The sequence below is a fragment of the Condylura cristata genome, unplaced genomic scaffold, assembly GCF_000260355.1.
Source record: "Condylura cristata isolate star-nosed mole 26May11 unplaced genomic scaffold, ConCri1.0 scaffold00014, whole genome shotgun sequence".
NCBI classification, from domain to species: Eukaryota; Metazoa; Chordata; class Mammalia; order Eulipotyphla; family Talpidae; genus Condylura; species Condylura cristata.
Window position 1 is genome coordinate 9,358,714 of NW_004567115.1, and position 22,632 is coordinate 9,381,345.

Sequence of the window (22,632 nt, forward strand, 5' to 3'; positions counted from 1 at the left end):
TTAAAAGTCAACAAAGAAGTTAAAATGATACATAGAAAAAATACTTATTTAGCTCAAAAGAAGTCAAGGAGCAGCACAGGAACAGATATGACAAGAATATATGGAAAACAAATACCAAATCTACCCAAAGGACACAAATGCAAAAGGACACCTACACCCCTATGTTTATTGCTGCACTATTTATAATAGGGAAGATGGGGAGTCAACCCAAATGCCCAAAAGTAGATAACTGGATCAAGAAGATGTGGTACATATACACTGGAATATTATACACTGGAATATTACTCACCAATTAAAAAAAGATAAACTCATGCCATTTGCAGCAACATGGATGTTGCTGGAAGGGACCATGTTTAGTGAAATAAGCCAAAAAGAAAAAGAAAAATACTGGATAGTTTCACTCATAGCAGGAGTGTAAGGGATCAGGGGGAAAAAAGCAATTAAAAAACAAAAATCAACAAATAACTATAAACCAGAAACATTCTACAGGGGTGGAGAGGGGAATAGGACACATGGGACTATGGTGATGGCACATGGGTCAATCAGAGTTGAGAAGTCCATGGGGATTGCAACCAAGATAAAAAATGTCTAAAACGAAGAATGATGTAAAAAATACATATACACATACATAATAAAAAAGAAAACAAATGCCAAAATGGTAAGTGTAAATTCAGCCTTTCACCACAAATTATGAAAGGCCAATCAAAAGAAATTACTAGACTAGTTTTTTAAAGATACAACATCCAAAGGGGCCCTCCCTGGTGGCATAACAGGTTAAAGCATAGCACTATGAAGCTATGGGCAGCCACTGCAGCATGAGTTTGATCCTCAATCAAGAAGGTGTCCCACATGGCATGGCAGACCTTTCCTGGACTGCCTGCTGCTCCCCTCAGCAGTATATCTCACTAGTTCTGCCTGTTCTGTTACTCACTCTATCTCTGGTGAATCCTCTCACCCCCTTACACCTCTGGCCTGTACCCCAGCTCTTTTATGCATAAATAAATAAATCTTTATTAAAAAAAAAAAGCAACATCCAACTATGTGATATCTACAAGAAATATACTCAAACAAATAGGTTGACATGGTAAGAGATACATCATACAAACAGTAATCATATAGAGCTGAAGTAGTTGTATTAATATTGGAGAGTAATAAACTTTAAGATGAGAACTATTATTATAAGAGAGATTCATAATGATAAAAAGGTTAATAAATTATAACTATATAACAAATATAAGTGTACATTCACCTAGCAACAGAGTCTTAAAATACATGTGACAGAATTAAGTTGAGAAACAAGACAGTTCGATAAGCACTCTCAATAACTGACAGAACAAGCACTTAGAAAGTCATCAAAACTAGAGAATATTTAACCACTAACAACCAAGTCAATCTGACAGATACCAAACACCACATCCAGTGATGGCAATATATACATCCTTTTAGAGCACACATGAAACAAAACATTCTCCAGGAGAGACCATATGTTAGCATGAAATAAGCTTCAATAACTCTTTAAAAGACTGAAATCTCGCCCTGCCCGGTGGCACTGCAAGCTAGCAGCAGCTGCTTTAGTGTGAGTTCAATCCCCAGCCAGGGAGGTGACCCACATGGCGTGGCAGACCTCTCCTGTGTCACCCGCTGCTCCCCTCAGCGTGTACTTCATTAATCTGCCTGTCCTGCTCCCCATTCTGTCTCTGGGGAATCCTCTCACTGCCTCTGCACCTCTGGCCTGTACCCCAGTTCTGTATGCATAAATTACAAAATCTTTAAAAAAAAAAAAAAGACTGAAATCTTAAAAAGAATATTTTCTGAATGCAACAGCATTAAACTATAAATCAACAAAAGAATGAACTCTGAAATTTTTCCAAATTCTTACAAATTAAGCAACATACTTATAAATAATACATGGGTCAAAGAAGAAACCAAAAAGGACACTGGAAAATATTTTAAACAGAACAAAAACAAATGAAAAGGGTTATTTAAAAACATTATGAACAAATTTGTGCCAAGAAGTAAGATGACTTAGATGAAGTGGATAAATTCCTAGAAAGATACAATTTGCTAAACTGACTTAAGAAAAAGCAGTATTCCTAACAGACCTACAATGAGTTTTTAAAAATTAAATTATCAAAATCTACCCACCAAAAAGACCATGTCTAGAGAGCCCACCAGTGATTTCTATTGATACTTAAAGAGGACATTATACCAATTATTCACAAAGTTTCATAAAATAGAAGAGGATAAAACATCCCAACTTTTGGCATGAAGCCAGTATTACCCTAATATTTAAACCAAATGAAGACATCATTACACAAGAAAGCTAATGGCCAATATTTCTCATGAACACAAGTGCAAAAATCCTTAACAAAAATATTAGAAAACCAAATAAAACAGCAAATAAAAATGCTTTACACAGAATAGCAAGTGGCCTTTATCCAAGGAATATAGGTTGTTTTAAAAATCAAAAAACTGGGGCCTCCCTAGTGGCCTAGGGATTAAGTCTCATAGCTTCTGTATGGATGTTGTGTACTAAAACCCTCTGAACTTAAGTAGCTTAAGTGCCACCACAGCTAGGGCCTGAGTTTGATCTGGCCAGGGAGCTAACCCACATATGGCACAGCAGACCTCTCCTGTCGCACACACTGCTCCCTTTAGCAATGTATTACAGTCAATCTGCCTGTTTTACTCCCCACCCTATCTCTAGTGAATCTTCTCACCCCACCCCCACCCCTCGCTCCTCTGGCCTATACCCCAGTTCTTCTACACAAAAATGAATAAATCTTTTAAGATCTAAAAACTAATTAATGTAATAATACAGTATATTAATAAAATTTTAAAACAAGGTGATATAGTCAATAATACAGAAAAAAGCACCTGACAAAAATCTAACCCATTCATTGTACTAACTCTCAATAACCTAAGACAAGAAGGCATATTTATCAACCTAATAAAAGGCATCTAAGAAAAATTCATAGCTTACATGATGCTTAATGGTGAAAGGAGATTGGTACTTGCCTCATTACAATCAGAAACAAGGCAAGGATATCACTGATGGCCACTTAAATTCATTTTACTGGAAGCCCTAGCAATAAAGATAGAAAAAAAAAAGGGTAAATTAAAGGAATCCAATTGGAAAGTGAGAAGAAAAACTATTTTTATTCTCAAACGATAAGATCTTTCCCAAGGAACCCACCAAAATGTTCCCGAACTAGTATGTTCAGAGGGTTTCAGTACACAACACCCACACAGAAAAATCTAAGGTGTGTCCAGCACCTCCTGAATGGATAAAATGTCATATATCCATACAACAGATACTATTGAGCAAGGGAAAGTATGAAATACTGATACAACATGCTACAACATAGATACAACATGGGTAACTGCTACAACAGGAGTAAACCCCAAAAACAGTATGCTCAGTTGAAGGAAGCCATACGCAAAAGAGCACATATTCTATGATTCACTTACATAAAATATCTAGTAAGGAAGCAATTTACAGAAAAAGCAGTAATCAGCAAGTGTCTAGGTCTGGGGGTTTGAGCAGGGATTAAATGCAAGGAACTGTTTTGAGGTGATGCAAATGTTCTAAAACTGGATTGTAGAGATGGTAACACAACTGCATAAACTTACCAGTAATCATTACTTGAAAAATTACCATTAACTTAGGTCCCATTCAACAATGCCCACCTTGCATATAGTTCCCTGTATCCAAATGCCTGGGTTTTCTTTTCCCAATGATATCCTTCTTTTACTTGGCCCAGCCTCTGAAGAAATATTCACTAAATTCCAAACCCCATGGTTGAAGCATGCTAATTGGTTAGGCAGTATTGATGGACACCAAGGAAGTCCAATGATAATACACTGACAGTTTTTGGATGTCTTGGAGGAAAGTAAAATTAAGGAAATTGAAAGATATCTAATCTGGTATCCACAAATCATTCCTGAACCATGACATAAACATTTTTCCATGAAAATACCTAGAACAAGTACTGTCAGGTCTGATCTTGCCCATATGTCCCTTTTTAGAATCAGGATGATGATATTTTGTACATTCATTGAGCACCTTCATTTTTTTTTTTTTTAACCAATCAATGAGCATGCCATGCACTGTTTAAGAGGCTGGGGAACGGGGCTGGCACAGTCAAATGAAAGAGAGAGATCATAAACAGTAAAAAGTATTTGCTAAGTACTTTTATGTGCCAGGAGCATTTTACATATATTCTCTCACAATCATCCAATGTAGCAGAAGGCATTCTCCCCATTGCAAGGTTAGACTTAATTTGAAATAACTTGTCCATGACCACCCAGACAAGGATGGGTCTATTCCTTCTCCCTTGTAAATTGCTTCCACCTGGGGCAGGAACACACTCACTTGGAGTTCACAGTGAGAATTCAGGGCCCAGTACGATGATGAGCTCACAGAGAAGCCCCTGAGGTCAGGCAAGCAGCAGACACCAGGTGGCACTAGTCAGGGCCTCACTTCCGTCTCTGTCCTGACCGACTGTGGGCTCGCCCATATGTCCCTTACACCATGACATGTCCACCAACACTCTCCATGAATGGTGTTTCTGTTCTTCCCTGAGCGTGGAATGTACAAGGGTCACAAACAGAATTTTGGAGGGTAAAAGCACTCCTGAAAATTCACCATCACCATTATCACAACTGCCGCCACCCTCTGCCTGGACACCAGGCACACAGCGGCCTCTCCACTCACCAGGGATCCAGGACTTGAGCTCCTGTGGCAGTGTCTGTATTCTCCCCGTGAGGAACCGCAGACGCTGACCCAGAGCGGGAGCAGAACGGTTCTCCCAGAATGGCACCGCCCAGGAGAAAGATCCGCTGCACATCTGGAAACACGGAAAATTTAAAAAGAGGGGTTGTAGGGCAGTTGGGCTGGGGAAAACCTCAAACAGGGCCCAGAAAGTTTTAGTTCCCTCATGACTTTGTCACTAACAAAGTCCTGACTTGATGTGTAAACATCTCCCCTCATCCAAACACCTCAACTGCTAAATGAAATGATCTAAGCTCTAGCATGAAACAACCACCAAAAAAAAAAAAAGACTAAACTGAGGCGCTTAGAGACAACTCCTAGGCTGCATGTTGCAAGAATTCTGCTTCAGTGATTCTGCAGTAGGGCAGAGAATTGGTGTTTTCCATAAATGTCTGAACCACTAGCTTAAATGCAGATCAAGGGAAGCCAGATTTAAATGGAAAGTCCAAACAAAGGAATGGTATGCAGCCCCAAAGTGAGAGTATACAGTGCGCCCTTTAGTCAAAAGTGACCAAGTAAGCAAAAGCGTGGCTAAAGGATAAGGATTGGAGGGCGTTTCCTTGTCCTCTGGAGCCATGAGGAAGTACTATCTATCCCCAAATCATTATGGGGTGTTTTCTTCTATATACATACTAGATAACGAGTTGATCCACACCTTCCCTTTTATAGCCACAATACACCAGGCCTTAAAACATATGCCTTTAAATTAACGCTCAAATCATAGTCGCTGACTCCATTTTAAGTGGGTACTGACTCCATTTCCGGGCTTCTGGGCAAACAGGTTAATTCTTCTAATGACCAAATGGAAATTTAACTAAAATAGATATACTTCCTGGCTGTAGCTTAAGTCCAGTTAAAGTAAATACTTACGTCAGTTGTTAGTGGTATCATAATTATTATAATCCTAATTGATTAGATATAGATATGTAATACAGTGCAGTGCAGTACCAAGCTAATGGTGCTGGAGCTGTTGTTTTATCACATTCAACCCTAGTATGGCACTTTCCCTTCCAATACGGCGGCAAGCTTCTGCCAATCATTCACAACATGGGCGACAGACGCCTAAAGATGTAATTCAAAAACTCACCCCACTATTGGACCAAAAGAAGAGGGCAGGGTGCTTCCGGGGCAGGGCCTTGGGGGAGGAGGGGCTTAACATCTCAGTTCCTGGGGCAGCGTTCCCTAGCGGGGCCTTGAAACTCTCAGTCTTCCAAATAGAGTGCTCTGCATCTGAAATCCACTCCAGGAAGAGAAGGCCAAGAACTGACGCCAGAAGTCAAGTCCTAGAGCTGCTCGGTGGCTCGGCCCTCTAGAGGCCTATGAAAGTATTTCCCTACGCTGACCTACTAACCACAGCCCCGGCTATTGGGCGGCACAATACTGTATAGGGCGGAGCCTCAGAAAAGGGCGGAACTTTAGCGTGACATTTTGCGACTTTGGTTCTACTGACGTCACTGCAACTTCATCCGCATCCGGCGTGAGGAACCAGAGTCCAACGCGAGCGCGAGGGCTATCCTCACTCGGAATCCCCTGAATGCTGCGCTCGCAGGAGGAACCCTCAGACCTCCTGACACAAGCTCCACGTCACGTCGCGTCACGTGCTCCTGCACCCCCGCTGCTCTGAGCTCGCCTAGCCTAGCATCGAGGACTGTCCTTGCAGCCAGGACCCAGCCCCCTCCCACGCCTTCAGCCAGGTGCCGGCGAGCACCACCTGCAGCACCAGCCAGGTGATGGGCAGCAGACCCCGCAGCCCCAGCGCCTATCCAGCACCCTGGTGGGTCCAACCGCCTGGGGAACCACACCCTGCCAAGCGCCTACGATCCCAGGAACCTGAAGGCCCCGACTTCGAGATGGCGCCCAGCCTGGAAGACCTCACGGGACCCCAGGCCGCAGGCGCGGTCTCCTCCGTGGTGGTCCTGGCTGCAGGCTGTGCCTTAAAGGTGCCCCTCGACGATGTCGACCTGGTGCTAGAACCCGAGCCAACGTCGGTCCTGCAGGTGTCTCTCGGAGGGCACACCCTCATGCTGGTTCCCGAGGCCCTCCTTGGTTCTGGCGACCAACATCTCGGAGGGCAGGGCCGCTTTCCTGTCGGCCTAGAACCTGGTGCGTTCCTGGGAGCTCTGGGAGAAGTTGTTGCTATCGAGCAGGAATTCTGCGCCTGTTCCCCAGAGATCGCCGCCCAAGAGGAGGTCTACGACGAAGACGATGATGACGATGATGACGACGACGACGACAACGAGGTAGACCCTGAGCTCCCGCCTCCTTGGATGGACCATGCAGCTGACCCAGTGGTTGGGCTCCGCCCTGTGGCTGCTGGGGTGTCTAGCCCCTTCCCTCAAGGCCTCATCCTAGAGCCCTCGACTTGGGCCCCCACCCCTAGTCCAGAGAGACGCTCTCCTGGCCCCTACTTCAGTCTCAAGCTGCGCCTGCTAGAGCCTTTGCCCAACTCGCCACTGCAACCTCTACCACCATCTCCGAACCCAAGTCCCCAAGGGTGCCCCCAGCGCCCTCCGGGTCCTCACCCCAAGGCCCGGAGACGCCTGTTCCTGGATTGAACTTCCTCCCATAACCCCTAGCCACCCGGCAGAGAACAGAAGAGGTGCTTCTGATAGCAGTATTATTTTGCGCAGTCTTCAAGAGTTACCAAGGTTGGATAAGGGACAAATTTCTTTCTTTCTTTCTTTCTTTTTTTTTTAATTCAGCATTGCAATGCTTTCTAACATTGGCAGACTAAAATCTCTGAAAGGAAGACTACACCAGCAGAGCATGCTGCTTGGAATGTAGTGCACTTGAGACATCCGGATTGCTGCTCACAGTGGTTTTCCCTCCGGCCATTCTGCCCCCCTGGTTTGCGTCAAATTCAGCACCAGCACTTTTTCTAAAAGTCTGTCCTTTCCCCAGCACCCTACCGACGCACCCCCTTTTCTCCCAAATTAGTGTCATTCTTAAGTTTATTTTAATGGTTTTGGCCCTAGTCATGTGCTAGTTTATGACGAACTTCCCAACATTTTGTGCTATTCTATGGTGATTCTGACTGCTGTGGGAGATCTAGGAGATAGATGTATGTGGACAAATGTTTGTTTGATATAAAACAAATACAAAATGAGGTCAAAGATGATGTATCTTCCTCTTATTAATGACAAATTAGCAAAGAGTTTGACTTTATTGTGGGGTAGGGGGGCGTGGGAGTCCCAAAGAACCAACTCTTTTCCATTGTCCTTATGTATTTTTAATACAATTTTCCTCTCCTGGAGTTTGAAATTCTGAAGTTTTTGTTGTTGTTGTTCTTTTTATAGTGATTTAATATTTCTAAAATCCTGAATGTATTTGTACATTGTTACTGGTGTATAGAAATAAGTTGTTTCTTAAGTTGAGCTGGTATTCAGCAAAATTAACTTATTTAATGGTTTATCTGTAGTTTTTCTTGGTTGGTTAATAAAGACAGTCTCCAAAATAATGTAAACTATAGTCTCTTTTTTGACAAACCTCTTATATTTTATATTTCTTTAGTCTTTTTAATTGTATATTACTTCATGTTCAGGTTGAACCGTGTGGTTGACAAGGTGATCCACATCTTATCCCTTCTAAATTTTGCCATAAACTATGATATTTTCTTTCCATGGTCAGTAGATACCCTTTATCCTACTGAAAGCAGATTCAATCATTCTGGTCATGACAGTTTGGGATTGTTGTTTTGTTTATTTCTGGTGAGTAGCTATGAAGACCTTATCAAATTATTTGAGATGTTGGCTCTTAATTATTCATGTGTGTGTGTAGAAAGTAGTTTCATGAAAACAATGGCTAGGTGATTGGGCTCTTACAGAAGCCTGGCAAAGAACAAATTAGAGCAGGGTTAAGGCTTCAGATAATTTTTTTAAAGATTTATGTATTTATGCATACAAACCTGGGGTACGGGCCAAAGGTGGAGGGTGGGGTGTGTGTGAGAGGACCCACCAGAGACAGTGGGAAGCAGAACAGACAGACTGACGAAATACACTTCTGAGGGGAGCAGCGGGTGGGACAATGAGGTCTGCTGTGCCATGGGAGTCAGCTCCCAGGCTGGGGATGGAACTCCTGCTCAGGCAGCTGCAGTTAGCTTCCTAAGACTGCGCTATAACCCTTTGCACCACCAGGGAGGGCCCTTCAGGTAATTTTTTTAAATGGATGCCCATATGAGGTCTTGAGAAAGAAATGATGGAAGAGTAATAATTAAACGGATTTTACATGTTAATTTTTATACCTTTTTTTGCACTATAATATGACTTCTAAGTTCTGATTCATTCATGTGCTGATTTGCACTAATATAACAAATTCTAACAATTCTGGGTGTGCATTTCTGTTATTCCAGGTTACTTAATAGAATTCTAACTCCACTCTAATTTCTCTTGTTATTTGGTTGGGTTTTGTTTTACTACAAACAACTATTTGCACATCACTGCTAATTTTAAAATGTCACTTTTGCCAGGTTTGCCTCATTTTTTATAATGAAATACATTTTAGTGGCAAAGTTGAAGTCAACAACTAATACGTTAAACGTTAATAATTATTTAGGTTTAAAATTACCTTGCACTGCATTATCAACAAGGTCTTAGGTTATATTCTAAATTCTTTGTTGTCATTTCAAAGTTTTTCATAGCATCTTTACCAAGAATAGTTTCCACTCATAAAACCACTTTCTTTGCCTATCTATAAGAAGCAATGCCTCATTAAAATTAAAATGTTATCAAGAGATTGCAGCAATTTAATCACATCTTTAGGTTCTGCTTCTAATTCTAGTTCTCTTGTTATTTCTACTACATCTGCAGTTAGTCCCTCCAGTGAAGTCTTGAATTCCTCAAAGTCACCCATGAGGGTTGGCATCAACTTCAACTCCTATTAAAGTTGATATTTTGACATCCCTTAAATCACAAATGTTCTTACTAACATGTAGGGTGGTGAATCCTTTTCTGAAGGTTTTCACTTGACTTTGCCCAGATCCATCAGAGGAATCACTATAGCAGCTATAATCTTCAAAAATATATTTCTTAACTAATAAGGCATGAAAGTCAAAATTAGTCCTTAATCTATGGGCTACAGAATGAAAGTTGTGTTAGCAGACATAAAAACAACATTCATCTCCTTGTACATCTCCATCAGAGCTTTTGGGTGACTTGTTGCATTGTCAATGAGCAGTAATATTTTGAAAGGAATATTTTTTTCTGAGCAGTATGGTCAACAGTGGGCTGAAAATATTCAGTAAACCATGTTGTAAGCAGATGTACTATCCAGTCTTTGTTGTTTCATTTAAAGAACACAGACATAGTAGATTTAGCATAATTCTCAGGGATCCTGGGATTTTCAGAATGATAAATGGACATTGGTTTCAACTTAAAGTCACCATCTGTGTTAGCCCCTAAGAAGAGAATCAGTCTGTCCGTTGAAGCTTTGAAGCCAGGAACTAACTTCTCTCCAGCTACAAAAGTCCTAGATGCCATCTTCTTTCTGTATAGGAATATTTCATTTATGGTGAACAGTTGTTGTTTATAGTGTAATCACTGTCATCATTGACCTCACTTAGATTTTCTGGATAACTTGCTGTAATTTTTCTGTCAGCTCTTGCTGCTTCACCTTCCATTTTTATGTTATGGAGATGACTTCTTCCCTTAAACCTTATGAACCAAACTCTGTTAGCTTCAAACTTTTCTTCTGCACCTTCCCTTCCTTACTCTCTCAGCCTTCTTCTGATCAAAGAAGTTAGGGTCTTACTCTGGATGAGTCTTTTATTTAAACAAATACTGTGGCTTTTTTTTTTTTAACCCAGATCACTCACTAAAAGTTTCTCCTTACCAGCAATAAGGCTATTTCAGTTTCTTGTGCATGTATTCACCAGAGTACACTTTTCATTTCCCTCAAGAACTTTTCCTTTGCATTTACACCTGGCTAATTGGTCAAAGCAATAGGCCTAGATTTGTTGTCTCTCTCAGCATTTGACATGACTTCTTTTCACTCAGCTTAATCATTTCTAACCTTTGGTTTAAAATGAGAAAAATGTGACATTTCCTGTCACGTGAACACAGAGGTTATCATAGGGTTATTAACAGGCCTGATTTAAATATTGTTGTATCTCAGGGGATAAGTAGGCCCAAGGAGAGAGAGGGAATCAGGGGAATGGCAGGTGGGTGAAACACTCAGAACGTACACAATATTTATTAAGGTTGTCATCTTATATGGACACAGTTCTAGGCATCCCAAAATAATTACAATAGTATCCTCAAAGGTCACAGATCACCAGAACAGATATAAGAATGAAAATGTCTAAAATGTTGCAAAAATACCAAAGCATGACCCAAAGTGAACACTTACTGTGGTTACCTACTGACTTTCTCAAGGTAGAGTTGCCACAGACCTTCAACTTGTGAAAAAGCCCTATCTGAGAATTGCAACAAAGTGAGATAACACATACTTGGCTACAGTGAATGAGATTAATTTCCTTCCAGGCAAAGATATTTTGTTTGGTGAACATATTTTGAATGGGAATTGGGATTTTTTTACTTCATACTTAAATTTCACATTTGCTTTTTCTTGATTCTCTGAGCTCCAGAACTCAGAGCTAAATAGATAGATCTAATATAATTTGCTATTCAAATATCACAATTCTATAAAAACTCTATAGAAAAGGGTCCAATTATTCTACTTCTGGGTATTTACCTAAATAATAGAAAAAAACAAACCCTAAGAGATATATGCACTATGTTCATTGCCAATTATTTACAGTCACTAATAGATAGTGATTGAGAGGTTCATCCAATCAACAGATGATTGGATAAAGATATGGTATACATATACAATGGATATTTTTTATGTATGCCACTAATGCATATATATTCATCTATTTAAAAAAAAAAGATGAAATCCTGCCATTTACAATAATACAAATAGACCTAAAGGGTATTATCCTTAGTGAAATAAGTCAAATCAAGCAAGACAAACACCATATGCTTTCACTCATATGTAGTACATAGAGAAACAAAACAAGCAAACTAAATTAAAAATTAAATAAAATTTAGACTCTAAGACCGAAATTGGCAGTTACCTAAAGAGAATGTGTAAGGAGTGGTGGGTAAGTCAGGTAAAAGGGGTCAATTGCATGGTGAAGGATAAAGTTGGACTTTCAGTGGTGAATTTAACATAGTATACATAGATGTTGATTTATAATAGTGCACATCCAAAACTCATATAACATTATAATGCAATATTATTTCAATAAAAAATTTTTTTTATATCACCAGTCTCAATTCTCAAACAATTCCACATGACCCAATTTACAGTTTCAATGCTGTAGTGATGCTAGAGTGAACTGTTCGTATCCCCACTTCATCAAGACTGCAAGGCGCACCAGCAGCTAACTCATGGTAATCCCTTTCAATGGCTGCTCAGTTAAGGGCTGGGTATCCAGGCCTCAGGCACTTGCTTCAAGACAATTCTGAAGGACCACCCCAATTTAAGAGCTCTCAGAGTGTTGGATGAGGCCTTTGTTGCAAATACATCACAGTTCAACTTCTACATCTGCCCAGTCATATTTTCTTTATTTCTCCAAATTCCTGCATACAAATCTCCATGTCGGAGTTGCCCCAAACCATTCAGACAGTTGGTGCCAGGAATCATCACAGAAGCAGCCATTATAGCAGATTTCAGCACCGAAGCCTGAAGTCTCAACAGCCATAGCATCTACAGCAAAACAGGTCAGATCACAATGAATGGTGGACTTACTGAGGTGAAAAGGAATTACTGGGTAGAAAGCAATACACTAACATTGGAAATATCCCTGATATTTGAGAAGTTTGAGTAGCAGAATAATTACAAAAAGTAATATTTATAAGTAACATGGAATTGAATGACAATAGCTGAGATAATCACTGCCTTTCGGGGGGGGGCAATGAAAGGCAGAGGGTGGCAACAGATAATTTCAAGTGTTTTAGTTAAATTTTTCCATGAAACTATCAATCATGAGATAGACAAATTGGTTACTATTGTGAATCAACATTAATTAGGAAAACATTTTAAGAAACTATTGCTAATAATAGCACCAAAATATAGTGAAAAACTTATGAATAAACTTAAATAAAGAAGCAAAAGAAATGTGAAATGAAAATTATAACACCCTGAATGAAACTAAAGACAAACGAATGGAAAGACATCAATATTCATGGGTTAGACATAATATTGTTAAGATGTCAAAAGTACCCCCAGAAAAGTACAAATTCAATACAATCCCTGTCAAAATGCCCATGATTTTCACAAAAAATAGAAAAATCCATCCTAAAATTCATATGGACTATGTAGAAGCCCCAAATAGCCAAAAAAGTTTAAAAGAAAGAACCAAGTTAGAGATTTCACACTTAACTAATTTCAAAACCAATTACAATGGGAAAAGAACAGTCTTTCCAAACAACTTTATTAACTGGGTATACATTTGGAAAAGAATGAAATTGAATTCTTACTTTGCACCATACACAAAAATTAATTTAAAATGGATCAAAGCCTTTCAACCAGAACCACCATCTTCCAGTAAGTTGCCAAACTGATCAACACAACAAGCAAAAGGAAAGGCCCCAGCGATATGTCCGCTAGGTTTTTCAGAAAACATGTTGTCCCTTTGGCCATACGTGATCCACAGACAGGGCTAGGGCACTGCTCAAGAAAGATGCCCCACAATCGTTACCATCGCAAAACTATAATGCTACCCTGCACGAAGTCAGCACTGCTGTAAACAAGCAGGCAAAGAGCAGTATTCTTGCCAAAAGAGTACTGTTTGTACTGAGCACAGTAAGTGTGTTAATATCTGAGACAAACTCTTGAAACTTGAAAAAATTCATCAGGGAAAAGAAGAGAAAGCCAAAGAAAAAAGTACTTGTGTTCAACATGGTGCAGCAGACCTCTTCTGTCTTACCTGCTGTTCCCCTCAATAGTATATTTCAGTCAAGCTGCCTATTCTGCTCCCCACACTGTCTCTGGTGAACCCTCTCACCATTCGTCCTTACCTCCACCCTGCACCCCAGTTCCTGTAATCATAAATAAATAAAATAAATCTTAAAAAAAAAAAACAAAAAAAAAACTTGGGTTCAGCTGAAGAGCCAGCCTGCTTCACCAGAGAAGCAGACTGTGAGAACCCACAGCAGGAGTTGAGCTGATAGAAGCTGCCCTATGAATTCAGGGCATGATAGGGATGAAAAAGAATGAAAGACCTCTGGACTGTTTCTCTTAACCCAGTATAAGTTTGGTGTCCCCTATCAAAAAAAAAATATGTAAAGCAAAATTTGTGTCCTTAAAAAAATAATTAAAACTTTAAAAATAAAACGGATCAAAGTTCTAAGCATAAGAACAAAACCATAAGATTATTAAGTGAAACTATAAGAGAATATAAATCAATGTAATACACTAAATTAACAAAACAAAGGCTAAAAATCACTTGAACATCTGAACTTGCCTCCAGGGGAAAAAAAAACACATTTATATCTTTTGAGCAAACCCTAGGTAATACTCAATTTTACTTCAACAACTTTGGTAGGATGATGAGCCAAATACTTTCTAAATGGAAGAGACCAGTAAAGATCTAAATATGTAACCCAGGCTAAAGTTAAGATTTTGCTTCTAATGTTGTATTGTGAGCAAAACCTTTTATATATATCTATGTAATCCTACCAGATACTACTTCATTTGTGACCAGGAAGTTTGATCGTATTCATCTCAAGCTAACACATCATTCACTTAGTAGTATTCTGAGATTCACTATAGCTGTATTTCTGACTCAGATGAAAGTTCCAAAATAAGCTCACATTGATGTTTGATGATTATTCAGACATTTGACTTGGAAAAATTACTGACTCACAGTTTATGAAAACAATTAGAGCAGTGTTCCAATTGGTGAGAATCATCCTATAAGAAATGTAACCCCAACTCTGGCAAATGGTTAATGATACCACCTCTGTTTTAGATGGAATACAGATCAGTCTCAACTCACTGGCATAAGTAGTGATGGGTAATAACATTATACTAGATTTTTTTATTAGTTTTGGTTATGTTATTTGTACCATTGCTAATATTTCTTGCTGTACCTGGATCAATGAAACAGATAAGAAGGGGCAAGGCATATGTCACCTTAAGGAAACAGCTACTTGTCATCTAAGACTGTCCTTTTGAGCTATATGATTTGTTTTCTTCACCTCAGCAGACAATTAGGGTTTCTGGCCCTGATACAACTTAAAGGAACTATAAACAAATCTTGTTTTTGTCACAGTGGCCATGCTGATAGCCGGCTGCCTTGTATCCAGAGCCATCAACGCTCCTGCACACCTCTCTTATCAATTAGTAGCCATGATGCTACAAAGAGATCGAGAAGATCTTGCAGTACAGGTAACTGAGGGTAAATAAACTGTCCCTAAGCACTGGTGATCTGGTTGTCTTTTCTCTAAATCGATCCACCTCTTGAAAGCAAGTTAATGATTAAAGAAGGGTGAGGAGCTTTAAGAACTAAGAGATTGGATATGCAATGAACAGTAGTGGTATCATATATGACAACAGAACTCTGACCCACAACCTATCCCAGAAGCCAAATCAGAACCCCTACACCACCCAGTCTGTACTGGTCAGTACTTGGTCACTAACATGCAGGCAGAACGTCAGCCTTCATAATAGTGCTAAAATCACAGCTGCTGCTACATGGGCCTAGATTCAGTTCCCTGAGTTTACCCCAGCATCAAATGTGTGCTTAAAGTTTGAGCGTGCACTCCACTTGTAGACCTTATAAATTTGTTTGATTGTTTTAGGAATTGAGATTTAGGTTCAATTATTTTCTAAGTTGATACTGTATTAGCTGTGTACAAGAGAGAAAGAATACTGCTTCCTCGTGCTGAGTACACCTTGACCAGCATTCACACACACAGTCTCTCTACCATGTGTCCTCCCATGAAAGAACCTGCTGCTAACAAGCCTCAAGTCCCAGTGTGCAAATAGTGGCTTTTATTTCTCTAGAGCATCACCCTCTACACATAAAGAAGTAACTGAAAATATCCTTTTTGGACTAGAAGGACTAAAAAATGTCTCATGTATAAAATACATAAAAGTGTTTAGATATATTTTTAAATATACTTTAAAAATCACTAAATATCTAGCAAATGCAGGAAATACCGGGAGACCCAAATAATAACGTCACAGTGTCCTATAGTTTTTGGTTTTATGAACCAAATATGGGGATCAGAAGGCTAATCTAAGTGTACACTCAGGATAAGAAATTGGAGTATAACCCTGGATACCCTGACTAGATCTCAGAAACCCAAACATGACTCCATCACCAGATAAACTAAAAATACCCAGCTTTTTAAAGGGAAAATTTGTCTATCTCCACTTTGTCTCTACATGGAGGGGGAAATAAAGACCCCTCTGTAAATTTCACAATGAGAATAGGGAAGCACATGCTTATGTGATTAGCACCCAAAGGACACTTAGACCAACAAAAATGCAAACACAGGATGTCCCGCAGGTGACTTCACTCTGGAAGTCAAACAATATTTATGAAATTTTAATCTTTTTAAAAATTAAAAAAAGGAAACCAGAAAGAAGGAAAAGAGGAAGAATGGAAAGATAAAGGAAGGCGAGAGAGAGAGACTAAGAAGTTAGTTTAAAGCATTCCAAGTCCCCTTGAGAAAAAGCCCCTTATCCCTAGATTTCAAAGTTCCAGTGAGCTTATTATATCACAATCCAAAGTAGAATCTTGGGAAACAACCCAACATTAATGAGGGGAAATGGAAAGAAATAACAAAATCAGCCCTTCAAGCAATAAAATATTCATCCGATCCACATCAATTTTTCAACAAAATAAAAGAGGGGAAAATGAGGCTATGGAATAAGGAATTACCAAAAATGAGGTAACCATTTTTTTAATCCAATAACATGAACATACAGAGTTATGCTAAGTACACATTTCAACAGAAATATAACTTATAAATGAAAACAGGTTAGAAACAAGTAAAAATTCAAAGAAGCAAATACAACTTTCCATAGAAGGGCACAGACATAAAAATTATAAAAAGAGAATGAAAGACATTAGAGGAAAGGTAGGTCTAACATGTAATTAGTGGAGCTCCAGAGAGAGGAAATAGGAAAAAGGGGGGTGGAGGGAAATATTCTAAGAGATTCATAATGAATGAGAATGCTCATAACTGAAGAGAGAGAGAGAGATCACTTATTTAAACAACACATACTTTTGCGCGTCCATGATAGAGCTGAGAGTGCTCCAAAAATGAGAATACAGCAAAGAGCAGTTCATAATAACTGCCATCATGAACTTAAATTCTGGTGGGGAGATTACAAAGGATAAACAAGATAGACAAAGAAAGCGCACAGAAATTAAACACTGATAAGCGTTAAGGATTAAATGAAGGCAGAAAAGAGAGCTAGAAGGTCAGCGATTGCCATTTCGGATTGTGTGCTCAGGGGAAGCTGTCTGAGCAACAGTCTGAAAGAAGGGAGGAATCAGATAGGTGAGTAAAAGAACAATTGCAAAAGCTGTATGTGTGTCAATTTCTAGGAAAGGCATAGAGGTTAGGGAACTGTAACCCAAAGAGACAAGGAAGAGAGGGGTAGGGGTTCCATTGATAAGTAATGAGGGCAGGAAGTCCTGATCAGGTAGGTAGACCCACATGAAAATATTTGGGAGAGTGGGTAATTTGAGTAATAAGGGGTGAGGAAGGGAATTAGACTTTTTAGTGGTGAACATAACATAGTATTTACAGATGTTAATTTGTAATGATGTACACCTGAAATGTCATAAACGAATACTACTTCATTTAAAAACATTTAAGTAAGTGTGTAGGGTGGTAAGCACCTGTTGTAGACTCAATGCTGCTAAGGTAGGTCATTTCTCTCATGATGCACAGCAGGTTGCTCAAACTTGTATTTTCTGGCAACTATTTCCACTGCTCCTTTGCACTTTCTTTTTTTTTTTTTTTTTTTAAGATTTATTTATTTATGCATACAAGAACTGTAGTGCAGGCCAGAGGTGCAGCGGCTGGGGATGTGAGGGCTCACTAGAGAAAGTGGGGAGCAAAACAAGAAGATCAATGAAATACACAGCTAAGGGGAGCAGCAGGTGGGTCAGGAGAAGTCTGCTGTGCCATGTGGGTCACCTCCCTGGCCAGGGATCGAACTCGGGCTGCAGTGGCTACAGCTAGCTTCGGAGTGCTGCATTTTAACCCTTGTGCCACCAGGGAGGGCCCTCCTTTGCACTTTGTTTGTTTGTTTGTTTAAAGATTTATTTATTTGTGCATACAGAACTGGGGTACAGGCCAGAGGTTCAGGGGCAGCGAGAGGCTTCACTAGAGACAGAGTGGGGAGCAGAACAGGCAGATCGATGAAGTACACTGCTGAGGGGAGCAGCGGGCGGGTCAGGAGAGGTCTGCCGCGCCATGCGGTCACCCCCAGGGCAAGCAGGAATCGAACTTAGCTTCCTAGTGCTGTACTTTAACCTGCTGCGCCACCAGGGAGGGCCCTCCTTTGCACTTTTACCTATATGATGTAGTCTTAATTCATTTCCTGTAAAAACTCATTACCTTTTCTCTCATCTGCCTTACTTGAATCTTCTGCCCTATTTGAAGTTAATGTCCATGCTCTCCTGGAAGTCCCTATCTAGTCACGTCTGTCATGACATCTCTGGTGATTTCGTCTGTTTCCCTGAAGTCTTGTGTTTCATTTGTTCCTGAAGTCACTCATCTACTTGTCCAACTCCAGGCCCCATTCTTCCCAATTAGAAGTTCTCTGACACAGTCAGCCCTCTGTGGTGAAGGTTCCAACTATTTCCCTCCAGTGGAAGTAGGTTCCTAGCCTTCACGCTCACTTCAAACTCACTATTGAAAGAATCTCTGTAGCTATCCTGATGGAACCTCCTGCTCAACAAAACTAAAATGAAAATTACATCTGCCTTTCTGCCCTTGCATTTACTTCCATGCTATTACTTTGTTCCGGTCAGTTACCTGAACCCCCACAACCAAATTTTTCCCCCACTCCTCTCACTCTCAGGTTAAATCTCATCAATGAAAGTTCTGTTTCTGTGTTCCTTAATATTATATCTACGATCTGCTTTGGTGCTCCCAAACAAATTGAGTAGCTTTCCCTTTTACATTAGATTTGTCATTCTTGGAAAAACCTGAAGGAGATGTTTGCTCAGTGATCAAGATTGATCTCTCTTAAGCTGTCCTACCAGCCAAAATGTGCACTGACAGTTTCAGGAGTCCAGTGTGTGAGAACATTCAGGAGTCAGTGAGATGTGTTTGAACAAGTGTCACGGTAAACAGATGTTGAGAATAAAAACAAGAAGCACAGACTTTCATCATTTGTAGCTTTTGTTCTTATAAAATTTATGTCTGTGATTTTTCATGCACTTTTTGTTAATATACAAGTGTCTATTTCTAGCACAAGAATGTCTTACAACACCTTACAAAACTTAGTTCTTTTATTTCAACTAATTGTTTAAAAATTACTAGGGGGGAAATTTTGTATCAGTCATACCTATGACTATGGATTAGTATCTGGATAGTAGTTACTCTTTTTTTGTGTGTGTGATAAAGTATGGTGTCCTAAAATTTGCCATTTCAACCATTTGCGGTTATAGATCATTGGTTTTTAGTATATTCAAAATATTGTGCAAGATGGATCACTGTCTATATCCATACTTTTTCATCTTCCCCAAGTGGAAAGCTATACTCATTCAACACTAACTCCCCTGTCAGCCACAGCCCCTGGCAACCACCATTTTACCTCTTGCCAATGAGAATGTGATTTCTCTAAGAACCCAAGTAGATGGATATATAATTTAAAACCTTTGAAAAGGCACAATTGATACCAACTATCAACCTACTCCTGTTGTATACAATAGGTACATGGGTAAAGGGCCCATGCTTTAAATCTGTTTTGTTTGGAGGGAAGCCAACAGACCCAACAAGGACTGCCAGTCTTTCATGTGGCCCTGTGTTTTGCATTCATGACCTCAGTTAATCCTCACACCATCCCTGGACTGGAGGGATATTAGACTTTCTCCTCACAGATGAAGAACAGTAAGTTTCTGAAAATTACCTGCTCACTTTAAAATACTGCAGAATAAAGTTAAAATGTGACAGTTTGATTTTAATAACTTCTGTTTTATACAAGTCTCCTTTTCCTTAATAATATACACTGAAATGTGAAGGAGTAAAGGGATGTGACACATACAAGCTACCCTCAAGTAGCTAAGAAATAAACATACATTTACATGAGCAGGGAAGGAGAGAGTGACAAAGCAAAGTGGGGGTGAGGGGGAACAGTGAATTTGGTGATGGTAGGATTTTCATAGTTCCATCATATTTAATAGTTGCTGTTCCTCCACTCTCTCTGGGAACTTGGATGGGGCATGCTAGCATGTCCTTGCCACCTTCAAACCATGCCGAGGAAGCTGCTCAGATGTTTATTTTGCCCAATATTCCCCAAATCCTTGTTCTTTCCAACTTGTAATGAAACCACTGAGTTACCTATAATAAGTATTTTGAGCACCACACAGGTCAGGGGTATTGATGGCTCATTGAAAAGGGGAGAGATTTCAGTGTTCTTAAGATCTGTTCACAAATTCAATTATCTGTTCCTCTGGAAGAGGTGTTATAGTGCTAGTGGTGGGTAGGCCATGAAGGTGCACATTTGTAGAAGTGTGAACTTATGAACCCCAAAGGGGAAAAAAAGATGTAAACCTACTTTACCTCAGTAAACACACCTTGGGGATGTGGGCTGTGCTCTTTCCTATCTAATAGAATAAAACAGGGGTGACAACACTGATATCAGAGGATAGGCACTAAAAGGTACAGCAGGGACTCTGTGAGGCAAAAGGGTTAAGTCTCAGGACTGTGAAACTATCGGCAGCCATTGTAGCACAATGAATTTGATCCCCAGCCAGGGAGGTGAACCACATAAAGCACAGCAGATCTCTCCTCTCTCTCCCGCTGTTCCCCTCAGCAGTGTATTTCAGTAGATCAGCCTGTTCTGTTTCCCACTCTGTCTCTAGTGAATCCTCTCAACCCCCCATCTCTGGCCTGCACCCAGTTTTTGTATGCATAAATAAATAAATAATAAATCTTTTTTAAAATAAAGGCACAGCATCTTCTACAAGCTGTTTTTCATTCGCTCTGGGCACTTGTTTGGGGGAAAAACAGATGCCATGCCTTGAGACCATCAAGCTATCAATGGAAAGGTCCAAGGTTCCAGGAACTAAAGCTACCTACCTATATGTGACTTTGTCGTCTTAGAAGCACATCATCTAGCTCTGCCTTAAGCTGACTGCAACCTCCAGAAATTCCTGACGGCAACCTCAGGAGCCCCTGAGCCAGAAATACCAAGCAGTCATTTTCTGATTCCCAGGAACTGCAAAATAGAAAGTACATATTCTATTTAGTAAATTTGGGGTAATTTGTTATACAGCAAGATAATTAATATGCAGGGTAACAAGAATGTGTGTCTTTTGTACTAGCTTAGCAACTTTTCTATAAGTTTGAAAACATTTCCAAATAGGAATCTTTGTAAAAATTTAGTAAATAAATCCACTAAGTATACATTTGATTCTTATATCCAACACAAACTAGATATTGAATTTTTTTGTCCCTTCTTTTGTTCTTTACCTCTTGTTTTTCTTTTTTTATTTTTTAATAATAAAATAGTTTATTTTACATCATTTTGTACTTTTTTTTTTTCATCTCAATTGTAATCCACAGGTTTCCCATCACCAAGATACTGAATTTGGGAAAACCTTTACCATTCTGAAGTTCTTCATTTGTGAAGATTGAAAAAGTCACCGTTTTTCAAAAAAAAGGAGAAAATTTTGGAGGTGAAAAGTATGTTCATGGCATTGAGTGTGGCAATGTTTTCACAGGTGTATAGTTTCCCCAAACTTAAGTTATATACACTTAGTAGGTACAGCATTTTATATGTTAATCGTACCCCAATAAGCAGATTGCTTTCCCTAAAAAGAAAAATGATCATTTTTCTCTCAGTTTCATTGATTTGCCAGTCACTTACATAACTATGTAATTTGGGGAGTTTAATTTCACCTCTCCATTGCAGAACATATTTCACACAACACCCACTGAAGCTCAAGTGTCAATGCCCTTTCTTCCCTCTCCCCATCCCTAAGCCCTTAGTCCACCTTCTCTGGTAACTACTACATTGTTGGCAGAGCCTAAAAATTAATTTTACCAGTTTCTTTGGTTATTTATAGTCTGAAAATAAGTGAAATCATAGGCAAGTGCTTTTCACTTTCTGGTTTCTTTCACTTAGCATAATCTAAATAAAACACAAAATTTATTTAGCTAAAATTATTTAGTATTTAGTTAAAATACACTAAATAAATAAAATAAATCTTTTTAAAATATAAATAAAAGGCACAGTATCTTCTACAAGCTGTTTTTCATTTACTCTGGGCACATGTCTGAGGGAAAAATAGTTGCCATGCCTTGAGCACCAGGGTTCCAGGAGCTGAAGCACCTATATGAACACACATGTTAAGTGTATTTAGCTAAAACACAAAAAAACACAAAAGGCTTATGCATTTTGCTGCAAAATATATTATTTAATATTTGTAACAAATGAGTAAAATCCCACCAAATATATATGTTAAAAGGCAGGGCAAAGGACGCCCCAGAACTCCCAAAACTGCCCTTCTATATAGGTTCTGCCATCTGCCACATTAAGACAAAATTTACTCTAGGGCGTAAAACCTTCAACGGAAAAGACCTTTAATGGAAAGGAACTTTAATACAATTGTGTGCATTATAGAAACAGGGAAGAATAAAGTTTCTAAATCAAGCACC

General features: G+C 39.4%; 1 protein-coding gene across 1 annotated transcript; it reads left to right on the top strand.

The window, feature by feature from the left end:
- The first annotated feature begins 6,504 nt into the window (after positions 1–6,504).
- Positions 6,505–7,329, top strand: LOC101633259 (proline-rich protein 23A-like). Its single transcript, XM_004682443.1, has one exon. It carries the CDS (start codon positions 6,505–6,507, stop codon positions 7,327–7,329), a length of 825 nt encoding a protein of 274 aa, XP_004682500.1.
- The last annotated feature ends 15,303 nt before the right edge of the window (positions 7,330–22,632 follow it).

Excerpts from the sequence above, each read along its gene's own strand:
- LOC101633259 (XM_004682443.1), top strand. The coding sequence starts at position 6,505 with ATGGGCAGCAGACCCCGCAGCCCCAGCGCCTATCCAGCACCCTGGTGG.